Here is a 16,574-nt window from a genome sequence, read left to right on the forward strand (position 1 = left end):
TTTTAATTCAGGGCTACCATTAATCAAAATACCTTATCTGAATACACTTTATTTTTGTATTTGTTTTCAAATCTATAATGATCTGTTTATATAGCTGTCTCCGTTACTAGATTGGGCAGGGTCTGTGCTTCTTCATTTATTACTGTATTTTTAGTGGGTAGCTAAAATTCCTGGCAGTTTGTAGGTAGCTAAAAATATTGATTGAGCGGAATTGAATTGAACTAGAGATATTTAGCTTAGTTGGGAGAAGAGAGAGATAAATAATCTCAGTTTTTAGATAATTGAAGTATTCTCATGTGAAAGAAGTTTTTTCTGTATGCTTCAGTAGACTGCAAATCAGTGGGTGGAAATTTCAAGAATTTTCTGAATGTTGAGTTGTCTAAAGTTAAGTGGCACCGTCAACTATGGAAATAATTCAAGTATTTAATTGTTCATTTGTTTCTTTGTTTCTTTTTTTTGGCAACATGGGGAATTTTTTTTTTAATTTTAATTTTTTAAAGATTTTTATTTATTTGAGAGAGAGAAAGCATGAACAGGGGAAGGGCAGAGGGAGAAGCAGACTCCATACTGAGTGCAGAGCCTGATGCAGGGATCCATCCCAGGACCCTGAGATCATGACCTGAGCTGAAGTCAGATGCTTAACCAAATGAACAACCCAGGTGCACCCATTTCTTTCTTTACTCGTTTCTTCAAACATGTATTGAGCACACACTGTCCTAGGTGTTGGATAGTAAGACTGAATACATTATAATTCCTGCCCTCAAAGAACTCAGACCCAGCAGGTAAGCAGAAATATTAACAAAGGATTATAGCCCAGGGTGCTAGGGGTTGTTACAGAGGTGTAATGGTAATACCTTGGAGAGTTGACAGGAAAGGTTGTGGAGGAGGTGACTCTGAAGTAGAGTTGACCAGGCAGATAGAGAGGAGTCCTAAGTAGAAGGAAAAATACATGCAAAAGCTCAGAAGTTAAACTTTTTAGAATACAGTAGTGGTATCTCCTTTGGATTATGTAGCCTTAAAATACCGTCCAATCCTAAGATTCTGTGTTCTGGCTCTTTAACTTAGTGTCTTTTTTCACTTCCTGGCAGATATTACATGTATATGTGTATTTCAGTTGTCATTTTTCATGGGAAGCAAAAACAGTAACCGTCTTCTTTGATTTTTGTTCATAGTCAAGTTCATCCGAGAAGTAACACCATATATCAAGAAGCCATCATTAGTATCAGATCTACCATGGGAAGGTGCATCTCCTCAGTCACCAAGCTTTAGTGGCAGTGAGGACTCTGGTTCTCCAAAACACCAGAACAGCACCAAGGACAGGAAGGTCATCCCTCTCAAAATGTGCTTTGCTGCTAGAAACCTAAGCATGCCGGATCTGGAAAACAGGTGAGCTGTACCTGAGGCGAATATCATACTTAAGGCTTTACAAACTTAGAGACATGTTGTAATATTACTTATGCATATTATTAATAATATGACTGTTGACTACGTTATACAGAGGAAAACATCAGCCTGAAATGAGAGAATAATTTTTGGAGTTCCATATTTAAATTGCTTCACACATATATGTGCATATACATATATAGAAAAATTTGGGACAAACACACAAGAAACTTAATAGTGGTTACACCCAGGGAGTGAAATAAGATTAAAAGGTAGAAGGAGAGAAGGGGCTTCTACTCTTCATTTTATACTTTCCTGGAGTGTTAGTACTTTTCTCACTATGAAATTACTTTATAATTTTAAAAACCTCATTAAAGAAGTCTTAAATAGCCCCTCAGGTGGAAACTCCTTATATTGTAGATATAAGATGCAGATGCAGAGATCTGATTATAGATATGGCTGCATCAGTTAGCAGTGTGACCCTGGCAAGTTGGCGTCTCTCGACTCGAGTTTCCTTATTTGTAAAAAGAGAGAGTTGGATTGAATAATGTCCCTCGTAGTTCTATAGCCAGTCAGGTTCTGTGACTTTGTCTTCAGTGATTCCATGAGGTGGTACTGGTAAACCTAGTGTTAGGTTAGACATTAGGCAGAAAAACGGAGAGAGAGAGAGACAAACTTACCCAAAGACCTAGGCAGGGACCAGACTTTTTATAATGTACTTTCACTTTCATGGTCTCTTCTGATCTGAATGCACAGCCAGGTACCCAGTGAGGATGGGATGGATCACAAGAAGACAGCAAGAAGTTGAGTGATCTTGGACATTTTTTTAAAAAGATTAATTTATTTATTTGAGAGAGAGAGAAAGTGAGAGAGAGCATAAGTAGGGGGAGGAGCAGAGGGAGAAGCAGACTCCCCGCTGAGCAGGGAGCCCAGTGCAGGGGCCCAATCCCAGAACCCCAGAATCATGACTCAAGCCAAAGGCAGACGCTTAACCAACTGAGTCACCCAGGTGCCCCAACATTGGGCATTGTAGGCCATAGGGGCATTAAAGATCCTGCTGTGTAATATGTTGTATGGAATACTAGAGAGAGTTGAGCTCTGCAATCAGATAAACCTTTTTCATGGAAATCAGACAATCCTAATTAGGGTGACCTGCTGAAAAGAAGGCTCTGAACAAATACTTTCACCTCCATAAACCACTATATTCTCATCTGTTAAAAAAAAAAGAAGGATGGGGCACCTGGGTGGCTCAGTTGGTTAAGTGTCTGCCTTCAGCTCAGATCATGACCCTGGGGTCCTGGAATCGAGTGCCGCATCAGGCTCCTTGCTCAGCAGGGAGCCTGCTTCTCCCTCTCCTATTGTTCCCCCTGCTTGTGTTCTCTTGCTCTCTCTGTCAAATAAATAAATAAAATCTCTTTTAAAAATTAAAATAAAAGGATAATAATACTGAACTCAGTGTGAAGATTAAATGAGCCGATACATATGAAGCCCTTTGCACAGAGCCAGGTTCTTTGCACAGAACATAGTAGGTTCTTAAGAAAGGGTAGCTTAAAGAAGTCTAAACTGCCAACTATGTATACGCTCTTTGCTTAAAGAAGTCTAAACTGCCAACTATGTATACACATTTTGAAAATTATATTGATATATTTGTATTGTTTTAGTTTGCTTTCTTTTAAAAGTTAAAGATACTACAGAAATTGTTTCAAGTTATATATAGATTTATTTGTGAAAGATTATGTGCATGTTAAATCATATCTAAATACAACACAGCAGGCGCCTGGGTGGCTCAGTCGGTTAGGTGTCTGCCTTCAGCTTAGGTCATGATCCCAGGTCCTGGGATCGAGTCTTGCATCAGGCTCCTTGCTCAGCGGGGAGCTTGTTTCTCCCTCTGCCTCTCCTCCTGCTCTGGCACCTGCACGCACTTGCTCGCTCTCACAAAAATAAATAAAATCTTAAAAAATAAATACAACACAGTTTAGTCTTTAAAGAATTGCTCTTTTTTTCATAAAGTAAGAATTTAATTTGTAAAGTAAATAATCACCTCTGGCTCTTGAATCAAAATTAATTTTTTTCTTCAAATGAGATACATTTATTTAGAGCCTTTGGTTAATCATGGACTTAAAAAAATTAGTAGGGACCACAAAGAAGGAACTAGAATAGAGAAACAATGTGGTAAAGAACAAACAGCACCTAAATTTGTCAACTAGTTGTCAGACTGAGGAATATTTTCAGGCTGAATCTCTTCATTGTAAATCATTTCTAGGGGCGCCTGGGTGGCGCAGTCCTTAAGCGTCTGCCTTCGGCTCAGGGCGTGATCCCAGCGTTCTGGGATGGAGCCCCACATCAGGCTCCTCCGCTAAGCGCCTGCTTCTTCCTCTCCCACTCCCCCTGCTTGTGTTCCCTCTCTCACTGGCTGTCTCTTTCAAATAAATAAATAAAATCTTTAAAAAAAATCATTTCTGGGGCGCCTGGGTGGCACAGCGGTTAAGCGTCTGCCTTCGGCTCAGGGCGTGATCCCGGCGTTATGGGATCGAGCCCCACATCAGGCTCCTCTGCTGTGAGCCTGCTTCTTCCTCTCCCACTCCCCCTGCTTGTGTTCCCTCTCTCGCTGGCTGTCTCTATCTCTGTCAAATAAATAAATAAAATCTTTTAAAAAATAAATAAATAAATAAATAAATAAAATAAATCATTTCTGAGAATGAGAATAGATATCTCTTGCCTTAGTCTGTTGTGGCTGCTATAACAAAATACCGTAGACTGGGTGGCTTATAAACAAACAGAAAGTTATTTTTCATAGTTCTGGAAGAGGATAGGAAGTCCAAGATAAGATACCAGCAGAATCAGTGTCTGGTGAGGGCTGGCTTCCTGATTCATAGATGGCTGTCTTCTTGCTGTGTCCTCACATGGCAGAAGAATCTAGAAAGCTCTCTGGGGTCTCTTTTATAAGAACACTTACCTCATTCATGAGGTCTCTGCCCTCATGATCTTATCACCTCCCAAAGACCCCATCTTCTAATATCACCGTGAGCGTTAGGCTTTTAACGCCTATAGTGCTGCTGATATAGCTGGGTATTAGAGAAAAAGGCAAAGTATTATGAAGTTTCTACAGAAATCTGGGGTTGTGGAAGTAGAGGGGAAAAAAGGAGGAAGGTGATATGACTTGGTTATATTATTGAAGGTTGTGCTGCTTTGTCTTCTACTTAGACATCTTTTAGAGCTCAGTAACCTTGGTGTTCATTAAAATTTGGGGCCGCATTCTCTGTAGCATTCATGCTAAATGCTAGAGACATCTGGTGCATGATCAGGTTTGAAATAGGTCCAGAACCAATTGGAGAGGGCAGTTTAGGCTACAAGATTTGTATCACACCTTTCTCTTCAGTAAGATGGTCAGTCTCCTGGAGCCATGGTATACTATACAAGAAAAAGTCTTAGAAGATTCAGACTATTGCAGATTCTCAGTATTAATACTATAAAGTAATTTGTTTCTCATTTTTCTCAAAATACTAAAATTTGTAGATAATTTGCTTTTTCTAAAGTATAAATTGGAAGAGATTCAAGGTTATTTCTATATCACTCTTAGTTGCATTCCAGTGTGTTTTTTGGAGAAAAAGAGAAGAAGTAGAATTACCAGTAGTTGGCAAAATTATGCATAACTTCAGTTATGTCCACAGGAATGTGAACATCTAGATGTCTTAGCAGCAAAAATGTTCAGAACTCATTACCTAATTAGATAGAAGTTAGGATGATGGGCTTTGTAACTTTGGCCAAGCTATTTGTTTTCTGTAAGCCTTGGTTTCCTGCTGTATAAAATGAAAGCTTATGTGCACGTTAAATAAGAGGATGATTGTAAAATTGGCATAGTAAGTTTTCAGTATACTATTATTATAGGTGCCAGTTGTGTCCTGTGACCTTAAATAAATCCCTTAATTTCTCTGTCCTGTTTTCTCTGACTGTAAAATGGACATAATAGTGCTTGCTCAACTAGAATCTTTTAGAACTACTTCAAGGATAAATAAGATAATATCTATAAAATCACTTGGAGCTCTTTGATCCTTAAATTTATCTCAGCTCTGTCTCAGGAGGATGTCATGACAAGTAACACAGCTGCAACATTTAAAGCCATGGAAAAAAACAGTCCATCGTAGGAACAGTAAAAATAAGTTTTGTTAGGACATCTGTGAGCAAAACATTTATCAAGTTGCAGTTTTATATAACTGACCATATTTCTATTTGAAAATTTTAATCTTCAACATAGTCTTTTGTAAAACCCAGAGCAAGAAATAGGCCTAGATGTTCCCTAATGTGGAAAATACTTACTCCGTTCTTTAAGCCCTTGGTAGGCATGTGGTTTCCCAACATTCTTTACTTTTTTCCTAATATTTTATTGTGAAAAATCTTCCATCGTAAAGCAGGGTCAAAAGAATTCTGTGTCCAGTCATTTTACCACCACCTAGATTCTATTATGAATATTTTACTATACTTGCTTTAGCACTGATTGACCCATCTAGCCATCCGTCATTACATTTCAATTTTTCTTGATACTTTTCACAGTGAATTGCAGACATTAATCTATTTCCCTCTAAATACTTAAGCATGCATATAAATAAGTAGAGTTCAGTATTGCAATGTAGTTTTTTTCTTTTGAGAAAATATTTACATATAATAAAATGCACAAATCATAAACTTTGACAGATGCATACAATTATGTAACCCGAGCCTATCAAGATATAGTATATTACCATCACCCTAGAAAGTTTTCTTGTGCCCTTTCTCAGTCAATTCCCTCTCCCACCTTCAAAGGCTACTACCGTTCTGACTTTCTATTATAGATTAGTTTTAACTATTCTGAAACTTCATATAAATGCAATCATATGTACTCTTTTGTGATAGAATTCTTTTACTCATCATAAGGTTTTTGAAATTCGTTTATCTTGTTGCATATATCCATAGTTTTTTTTTCTCTTGCTGAATGATATCGTGTTATATGAATATATCACAGTTCCATTACCTGTTTTCCCATTGATGGGAGCTATTTCCAGTTTAGAGCTAATATTAATAAAGTTACTATGAATATTTTTTTACAACCCTTTGTAGGCATACATTTTCATTTTCCTCGGTAAATTTTTAGGTGTGGAATTGCTGGGTCAAGTAGTTTCGTTTTCTGGGATGCCCGGGTGGCACAGTGGGTTAAGTGTCCAACTCTTGATTTCAGCCCAGGTCATGATCTCAGGGTCATGGGACTGAGCCCTTTTTCAGGCTCCTTGCTCAGCAGAAGCCTGTTGGAGATTCTCTCTTTCACTCTCCCCTGACCCCGGCTCTCTTTCAAATAAATAAATAAATATTTTTCTAAAAAGTTTAGTTTTCTAAATGCTAGTCTTTTTTCCAAAGTGATTGTGCCATTTAAATGAATACTGTTATTAATAACTTCGGTACACTGGCAGTGTATGAGAGATTGCGTTGTTCTACATCCTCACCAACGTTGGTCGTGTCAGTCTTTTTAATATTAACTATTCCAGTGGTGTGTAGTAGAATCTCTTTCTGAATCATCCTTCATCTCGGTATAAAGGTTTCACTTTCTAAACCAAAAATTTACTTGACATGAGAGGGAAACCATCTTTTTTCCTGTTTTACTACTTAGATTTAGTTTCGGTGTCTAGAGCTGAAAAAAAGTGCTGACCATCAGTATGAGTAATTAAGGAGGAAGAAGAAGTTTGTTCTCTTCCTCCAGCTTGAGTTCTCAAGACCTCACTGGGTGCTTCTGATAGTTCTAAGCAGCTCATTGTGGGAAGTGAAAGCTAAGTAAATAATGATGAAGTCCAGGGAACATGAGCCCGTTCCTTCCCAAACAGCGCTGTGGGCATTGTGGAGTTTAGTAATGACAACATGTTCTTAAATGCTGCTTTCCAGAAATATTAGCCATTAGCTTGAACTGGTTCATGAAATCTTGGTCATCTTCACATTGGCTATTTTCCATATAAAAGGTAAATTTTGGCTTTAGGGCATATAAAACAGTATGATTATTAAATTAGATATATAAGTCATGTCAAAGACTACTAAAAGAAGAAATAAATAGGCTAGACTTACAGAATCCTGTGTTCTGGTGTACCTAAGCATTGATTTGATTCATCTGATCAAAATGTACTTGCATTTCTCAGGAAATCCTCAGTGGTTTGATTAGAGGCCAAAACTCTTCACACTGTAGCTATCTCCTCCTCTCTCCTGTGAGCCCAAACAATTACTGCAGACTGCCTTCAAATTTTTATTAGAAGAGTTCATTTGAATTTTTCTTTTAGAACAGCAGTAGACTTTCTGAAATACTTTGTCCCCTTTATCAAAGTTTTGGGGCTCCTTCTCCAAAGGCAAAGTCTTCTGGATCCTAGAATCATCAGTCCTGTTTTGGTGTTTCTTTTCAGTTTCTTGTAAGTTAGTTTTCTATTTCACAATTCCTTCTTAAGAAACACTTACAATTCTCTTTTCATGAAAAATTCGTACTCCTGCCTTGTGAACTAATTTACTGTCAGTTTTCATCTTTTTCCAGCTTAGTGGTCCCAGTATCTTACCCTGTTTAATCAGGTTTAGTTTTATTTTGTAACAGATTTATTTTCCATTCTTCTAGTTATTAATAACTAAGATCCTTGACATCAGGATTTTCAGAGTTTAGACTGTGTCAGAGGAGTCTGAGAGACTGTCCCAGAAACGGTATGAAGTGTAAAGGCTTTTTCAGAAGGTGGAACGTTTTGTGCCTAGGGAAGGATGAACAGATTCCTATCTTTAGTACTAAGTAGGTCAGTAGGAGGAGTGAAAAAAATTTCTCATCATGGTTTTGCGACTGAACTTTTTAGCATTTGTTTAAAGAATGTTAAGCTGGTTACAGTGCCAAAGCAACCAGGTGGAAATAAATAGCCCCAAACAACTAGCCTGATAGAGGGGCTGAATTAGGGATACCACTGGCTGTTCTACTCAGTTTAGTGGGATGAGGGAGGATATGAATCTTTTGCTGGGTTGAGGGTGGGGCAGTCACTGGCTGCCGGGTGTGGGGAATGCTGGAACAGACTTGCAGCCAGCTTCTTTATTTTAGCTGTGTGCTTTACTCCCACTCCCAGAGGTAACTGGTGCCTCTAATTCCCCATCCTCTTTAGGATTCTGCAACATGGATTGACTGGGATTTTACTCCCCACTTTTCTTATGTCTGCTAAGTCATTTAACTCCTCTGTCTGCTTGCCACCTTCCAAAATTTTGTTGTAGTTGCTTTTCTCCTGTTCTCTCTTGTAGGATTATACTTTTTGAAAGTCCTCTTTAGGGGCACCTGGCTGCTGGCTCAGTAGGTAGGGCATGTGACTCTTGATCTTGGGGTTGTAAGTTTGAGCCCCACATTGGGGGTAAAGATTACTTAAAATCAGATCAATGAAGGGATCCCTGGGTGGCTCAGTCGGTTAATCGTCTGCCTTTGGCTCAGGTCACGATCCCAGGGTCCTGGGATTGAGCCCCACATGGAGCCCAAGTCCAACTCCATGCTCACTGGGGAGTCTGTTTCTCCCTCTGCCTGCCGCCCCCCAATGCTTGTGCTCTCTCTCTCTCTGATAAATAAATAAATAAATAAATAAATAAATAAATAAATAAATAAATAAAATCTTTAAAAAAATTGTCAATCAACCAATCCCCTTTAAAGTTTGCTGATGACTTCTTAGACACAACACCAAAAGCACAATACCTAAAAGAAAAAAATGATTTAAAAAATAGTTAAACTTCACGAAAATTAAAAACTTCTGCTCTATAAAAGACACTGTATAATAGGGTCTCCAACAAAACAGAACCAGTAGGATAGATGGATGGATACATGGATGAATGGATGGATGGAAGGGGTATATGGATAGAGAGATAGATTATAGGAATTGGCATAGGCCATTATGAAGGCCAATGCCATGATCTGCTGTCTGTAAGCTGGAGAACCAGGAAAGCCAGTGGTATAATACAGTCTGAGTTCAAAGGCCCAAGAACCAAGAGTGCAAGTGTGCAACAGCAGGAGAAGATGGATGGCCCAACTCAAGCAAAGAGCAGATTCACCTTTCTTCCACCTTTTTGTTATATCCATGCTCTGAGCAGATTGGATGATGTCCATTCAAATTGGCAAAGGCCATTTTCTTTATTCAGTCTTTTGATAATGCTAATTTCTTCCAGAAAAACCCTCACAGACATACCCAGAAATATTGTTTTGCCAGGTTTTCTAGGCATCCCTTGGCCCATTTAAGGTGACACATAAAATTAACCATCACACGCTGTTAAGAGAATGAAAAGACAAGCCACAGTTGGGAGAAAATCTTTGTAAAATACTTACCAGGTAAAGGACCGGTATCCAAAATACACAAAGAATTCTTAAAACTTAACAATAACAAACCAACCCAATTAAAAATGGGCAACAGATCCGAACAGACACCTCAGCAAAGAAGAAATACAGATGGCAAATAAGAATATGAAACATCATATATCATTAGGGAATTGCAAATTAAAATTATGCAAATTAAAATAATTGCAAATTAAAACAATGAGATACCACTATATGCATATTAGAATGGCCAAAATTCAAAACACTGACAGCACCAAATGCTGGAGAGGCATCACAATTCCAGACTTCAAGCTCTATTACAAAACTGTCATCGTCAAGACAGTATGGTACTGGCACAAAAACAGGCACATAGATCAGTGGAATAGAATAGAGAACCCAGAAATGGACCCTGAACTCTATGCTCAACAAATCTTCAACAAAACAGGAAAGAATATCCAATGAAAAAAAGACAGTCTCTTCAGCAAATGTGTTGGGAAAACTGGACAGCCACGTGCAGAAGAATGAAACTGGACCATTTCCTTACACCATACACAAAGATAGACTCAAAATGGATGAAAGACCTAAATGTGAGACAGGAATTCATCAAAATCCTAGAGAACACAGGCAGCAACCTCTTCAACCTTGGCCACAGCAACTTCTTGCTAGACATGTCTCTAAAGGCAAGGGAAACAAAGGCAAAAATGAACCGTTGGGACTTCAAGATAAAAAGCTTTTGCACAGCAAAGGAAACAGTCAACAAAACCAAAAGACATCCAACAGAGTGGGAGACCATACTTGCAAAAGACATATCAGATAAAGGGCTAGTATCCAAAATCTATAAAGAACTTATCAAACTCAACACCCAAAAAACAAATAATCCAATCAAGAAATGGACTGAAGACATGAACAGACATTTCTGCAAAGAAGACATCCAAATGGCCAACAGACACATGAAAAGTGCCGCACGTCACTCGGCATCAGGGAAATACAAATTAAAACCACAATGAAATACCACCTCATACCAGTCAAAATGGCTAAAATTAACAAGTCAGGAGACAACAGATGTTGGCGAGGATGCAGAGAAGGGGGTACCCTCCTACACTGTTGGTAGGAATGCAATCTGGTGCAGCCACTCTGGAAAACAATGTGGAGGTTCCTCAAAAAGTTGAAAATAGAGCTACCCTATGACCCAGCAATTGCACTACTGGGTATTTACCCCAAAGATGTAAATGTTGTGATCCAAAGGGGCACCTGCACCCCCATGTTTATAGCAGCAATGTCCACAATAGCCAAACTATGGAAAAAGAAGATGTGGTGTGTGTGTGTGTATGTGTGCATATATATATATATATATATATATATATATATATATATATATATATATATGGTAGAATATTACACAGCCATCAAAAAACAAAATCTTGCCATTTGCAACAACATGGATGGAACCAGAGGGTATTATGCTAAGCAAAATAAGTCAATCAGAGAAAGACGACTCTATGATCTCACTGATATGTGGAATTTAAGAAACAAGGCAGAGGATCATAAGGGAAGAGAGAGAAAAAATGAAATAAGATGAAACCAGAGAGGGAGACAACCCATAAGAGGCTCTTAATCATAGGAAAAAAACCTTAGGGTTGGTGGAGGGGAGGGGGTGGGAGGGATGGGGCAAATGGGTGATGGACATTGGGGAGGGTATGTGTTGTAATGAGCACTGGGTGTTATATAAGACTGATGAATCACAGACCTGTACCTCTGAAACCAATAATATATTACAGGTTAATTAATTGAATTTAAGTTTAAAAAATAATAAATGATAGATCTTTTTTATAAAAAAAAAAATGAGCTCACAAGCCACAAAAGACATGGAAGAACCTTAAATGCATATTGCTAAGTGAAAGAAGCCAGTCTGAAAAAGCAACATGCTGTATGATTCCATGGAGACGGTAAAATGATTAGTGGTTGCCAGGAGTCAGGGCCAGGGCCTGAGTGATGAAGGAATCAGTCGGGGGAGCACAGGGGATTTTTAGAGTAGTGAAATTATGATTCTGTAGAATACAGTAATGGTAGATACATGGTTCATTATGATTCTGTAGAATACAGTAATGGTAGATACATGGTTCAAAACTCAGCATATATAGCACAAAGAATGAACTGGGATTTTAGTTAATGATATCATACCAGTATTGGCTGGTTCATCAGTTGTAACAAATGGGCCATACTAATGCAAGATGTTAATAATAAGGTGTATTGTGGAGAGGCAGGGAGGGGTGTTGGGGAGTTCTCTGTGCTTACTTGGTTTTTTATGTACACCTAATACTGCTAAAAGAAAAAGTCCATAAAGTTTTTCAAAAATCCCCTTTAAGTGTTTTTAGTGGGATTTCAGGAAGGAGTAGACTAAATGTGTGTGCTCTATTGCTGTATTATATAGGAAGTACTTTTTCTTCTTAAGATTAGTATAAAAAGGAATATTTTTTCTTAAGATTAGTATAAATAATAAAGAAATAACAACTTGCTTTAAGTTTGTATTCACACATTAATAATCTAGCACTGAATTTTATAGATAACTACTTGTCATTAAGTAACTTTAAAGTAAGTTTGGCTACTTTAATGATTATTTGAGCAGTTGCTCTGAATAATACAATTATTAACTCATCAAAAGAATTAGCACAGAAATGATTCTGCCTTTTAGTGCAATATTTTATGTTACTGACTGTAACGTACCATTTAAAATCTTCCCATAAGAAATAGCTATTTTTCTTCTAGAGAATATAACCAATTTTTTAGCCAATAGATATCTTAAGGATCATGAAAGCAACAATTGATATAGTGAAAAATAACATCAAAAGAATAGATATGATAAAATAACATAGAGGACTAAATAAAGATTAATATGAATATTAAGCTATTTGTTTATCTTCCTCTTTCTACTTTTGCTGGGCTTTTAGGATGGAGGAATTCCTCCTGCATAGAAGTCTATCCTACCGGTGAGCTCTGTGTAGTTTCATCCTTCTTGGGTCCAATTAAATTTCCCCAGGCCATATCTCCTTCTACTGTAACCCATCTTACATCCCACCATAAGATTATTTCTTTTCTTTTTTTTTTTTTTAAAGATTTTATTTATTTATTTGACAGTGAGAGACAACCAGCGAGAGAGGGAACACAAGCAGGGGGAGTGGGAGAGGAAGAAGCAGGCTCATAGCGGAAGAGCCTGATGTGGGGCTCGATCCCACAACGCCGGGATCACGCCCTGAGCCGAAGGCAGACGCTTAACAGCTGTGCCACCCAGGCGCCCCCCATAAGATTATTTCTAATACAAGTTTTATTTGTGGTAAAATACACATAACATAAAATTTACTGTCTTAACCATTTTTAAGTGTATAGTTAAGTAGTATTAAGTATATTCGTACAACAATCTCCAGAAATTTCTCATCTTGTAAAACTAAAACTCCGTACCCATTAAACAACAACTCCCTATTCCCCTGTCCTCCCAAACCCTGGAAACTACTATTCTAGTTTTTGTTTCTATGAGTTTGAATACTCTAGATATTTCATATAAGTGGGCTCATACAATATTTCTCCTTTAGCGACTGGCTTGTTTCACTTAGCATAATGTCGTCAAGGTTCACCCATGTTGTAGCATGTGTCAGAATGTCCTTCCTTTTTAAGGCTGCATAATATTCCATTCTTTGTATAATACTGCAATTTGTTTATCTATTTCATCGGTGGACATTCAGGTGGTTTTTACCTTTTTTTCAAGGGGGGGAGCAAAGGGAGAGAGAGACAGAGAATCTTAAGCAGGTTTCGCACCCAGAATGGAAGAACAAAACAAACTGAAGATTTTTTTCTAAGATGAGCTTTCTAGTATGGGCTTCAGACTGTTCCCAGATCTTATTTTATGTTGTGGCTATTTTCTAGAATTTCTTAGCCTTTTGGCTATTGCCCTAGAACTTTGAAGACATATAAAACCTGGATAGACTGGTGGCTAGCCTTTCAGGTAGCTAAGTGACTAACTCCAGTGGGAGGGGAGGTGACTAGATAGGTGAGTTGATAAGTATGAGGTAGATGTGTTTATAACCTGTTTCAAAGCATGACACTAGCTGGGTAAGTGTGCCTCAGAGGTGGAGAGGTCTCCATTGCAGTCCTGCTTTGCCCTTACCACCTTGCCTCCTTTAGACAAGAACTTCATTGTAGTTATCAGAGTCCTTCATAGAAGCACTTTTTGTAACCTATAATTATATTAATTGTTGAATTTCTGCCTTCCCCATTGGACAATAGGTCCAATGAGGGTAGAGCCATTTTTTTTTCTATCTTTTTCACCACTGTATCTCCAATGCTAGTGTCTCACTAGTAGGTGTTCAATAAATGTTAACTTAAGAAAGGCTAGACTGACCAGAGTTGAAATGACAATGAATATTTGCCATACTAAATATGGCAAATTGAAATACTTGGAATCATAAAGCGTTCAGAAAAGCGGCCAAAGAGAGGGGCACAAGCTTCAAGGCAGGCATGCTAGTATCCATGTAAACTGCTTAGCTTCAACAGGTGGTGCAGGATCTCATGACAGTGCTTCAAGGCAGCAAAAACTGTCTTCAGAAAGATGAAAGAATAAAAAGATCTGTACCAGGTCAGTGGCAGTTTGTCAGTTTCTAGGCTACTGTGAAAAACTCTCCGAAGAGCTTTATCTTTTTTCCTTTTGGAAAGATACATATGTTCACTGTTAGAACACATAAATGTATATATGTTATTCATTTATTTGCTTGACTTTTTAAACTCATTTTGGCAAAAACTTCGACCAAAACAGAAAAGAGTACCCAACAAATTGCTTTCTAAGAAATTTGTTTAATGTACTTGTAAAGAAGTTTAGCAAATTCCTAAAGGTGACTTTTGAAGTTTGGATTGTTCTCAGTTGACCATTAACATATAACAGTCAGACAACTGAAGATTTCTTAACTCTTTTTCTACTATGACTCAGTGTATGATTTAATCATATAATGCTACCCAGACCCTAAAAACAAGTTTCAGATTTTCATAGTCATATTCTTTAGTTATTTTCTCTTTTCTTTATTCCACATGGTGGAAATTTCAGTTCACTATTTGGCAGTCGGTTTTATTTACCTAGCAATACCTTATACCAGAATTTTCTAAGTATTTAAAAAAATATCAGTTCCTTCTTTACAATGTGCCTATGACATTCAACAAGCATACTTTCCATTTCTTTGACATGGAAGTTAAAGCAAAGTGAGGTGTTTTACTATAGACCGTTCAATAGGTTCCTTCATTGTAGGTCATTACATTAACACACTGAAACAGCAGACACAGCAGTTAGTCTTTCTGATGATTATCTTTCCATATGTGGTTTTCTCTGAAATTGGGCCCTAAGGAATTAAGAGAAAGTATCTCTATTCTGGAATGTAAAATTAAAATAGATTTCCAGTTACGTATGTTACACTCTGGCAGGTTTGATGGCTTCTGATCTAGCTTATTTATTTATTTATTTTTCTCTTTCCACACAGATTGATAGAACTACATTCTCCTGATAGCAGGAACACGTTGATCCTACGCTGCAAGGATACAGCCACCGCACACTCCTGGTTCGTAGCTATCCACACCAACATAATGGCTCTCCTCCCACAGGTACTGGCTGAACTCAATGCCATGCTTGGTGCAACCAGTACAGCAGGAGGCAGCAAGGAGGTCAAGCACATTGCCTGGCTGGCAGAACAGGTAGGTTGAGAGGCAGGGCAAGGTCTCACCGGGTCACCATTCAGAGCCAAGGTGGTTCCCCCATTTCATATATCTATAATATTTATCATGCAGTCAGGTCCTGGATATCTAGCTTACAGATCTTTTGTTTGTTGGTCTTGTGTTTCTCCTCCCTGTCGTTTAGTTATTTGTTGCTAATTATCACCTCCACCAGAAGACCTGACTGTCATGTTAGTCATCATCACAACATAACTAAAAAGAGATTCTTACTACCATCTCTGTCCTTAATGACAGAGGATAATTTTCATGATTTTAGAATAGGATCAGCAAACTTTTTCTGCAAGGTGCAGGTAGTGTCACAGCTACTTGACTCTACAGTTGCAGCAAGAGAACAGTGGTAGACAGTATGAAAATGGAGAGGTGTCGCCATGTTTCAATAGAACTTTATTTACAAAAACAGGTACTGGGCTGCATTTGGCCCATGGGTCATAGTTTCACAACCCCTGTTCTAGTCTACTGCCAGTGTCGGGAACAGAAAGCTTACTCTCTTGTTCTGGGAAAAGTATAAAATATGCAAATATTTTACAAGCCATTAGCCAAATGTATACTTGTCTTCCACAACTGAAAAATAAAAAGAGGAGAAGCAAAACCTAAGTAGACATTGGGTAAAAGGAAAGGAAGAACTTAATCCAAGTTAGTTTGAATCCCATTTTAACAAAAGGGAAACTTTGAGTATACATGTGTTATAGTACATGCTTTTTCTTTTGGGTCTTTCACTGTCAGCTGGGGCGCCAGGAGTTGAAAAAGGAAGACTGGACTAAGGATTCCAAGATGAGTGTTCAAGTGGTAGTTCTGGTTTCCACTGCTCTTAGATCTTTCTAAAGGTTCCTTCATCTCTTTGAATCCTAGTTCCCTCATTTGTGTCCAGAGGGGGACAGAGATTATGTCAGTTTCAGCCCAGGAATATTTTGTTCTTCTGTTTTTGTTTTGTTTTAATTACAGTTTGTGAGGTCTGGCCCCCCCATGCCCCACCTCAACAGAGTTCTGATTTGATAGAACTGTGGTGGGGTCTCGCAGTCTTGTTTGGTAACTTGCCAGGAGATTATGTGGAGACCAACATTGGACTTCACTAATCTGTTTTTTCTTTTGAGCTCTGAAATTT

The 16,574-nt window shown here is 38.1% G+C and overlaps 1 protein-coding gene across 2 annotated transcripts in view; it reads left to right on the forward strand.

Annotated features, from left to right (window-relative positions):
* SNTB2 (syntrophin beta 2) overlaps positions 1 to 16,574 on the forward strand; it is a 99,150-nt gene that overhangs the window by 44,598 nt on the left and 37,978 nt on the right. For both annotated transcript variants that reach the window (XM_045815070.2, XM_087870531.1), the window contains 2 exons: positions 1,173 to 1,386; positions 15,223 to 15,433. In XM_045815070.2, the coding sequence (XP_045671026.2) occupies positions 1,173 to 1,386; positions 15,223 to 15,433 (425 nt within the window). The remainder of the gene's footprint in view (positions 1 to 1,172; positions 1,387 to 15,222; positions 15,434 to 16,574) is intronic.

This window comes from Ursus americanus, chromosome 21 (genome assembly GCF_024610735.1).
Source record: "Ursus americanus isolate L20-20 chromosome 21, mUrsAme1.1.p, whole genome shotgun sequence".
Taxonomy (NCBI): Eukaryota; Metazoa; Chordata; class Mammalia; order Carnivora; family Ursidae; genus Ursus; species Ursus americanus.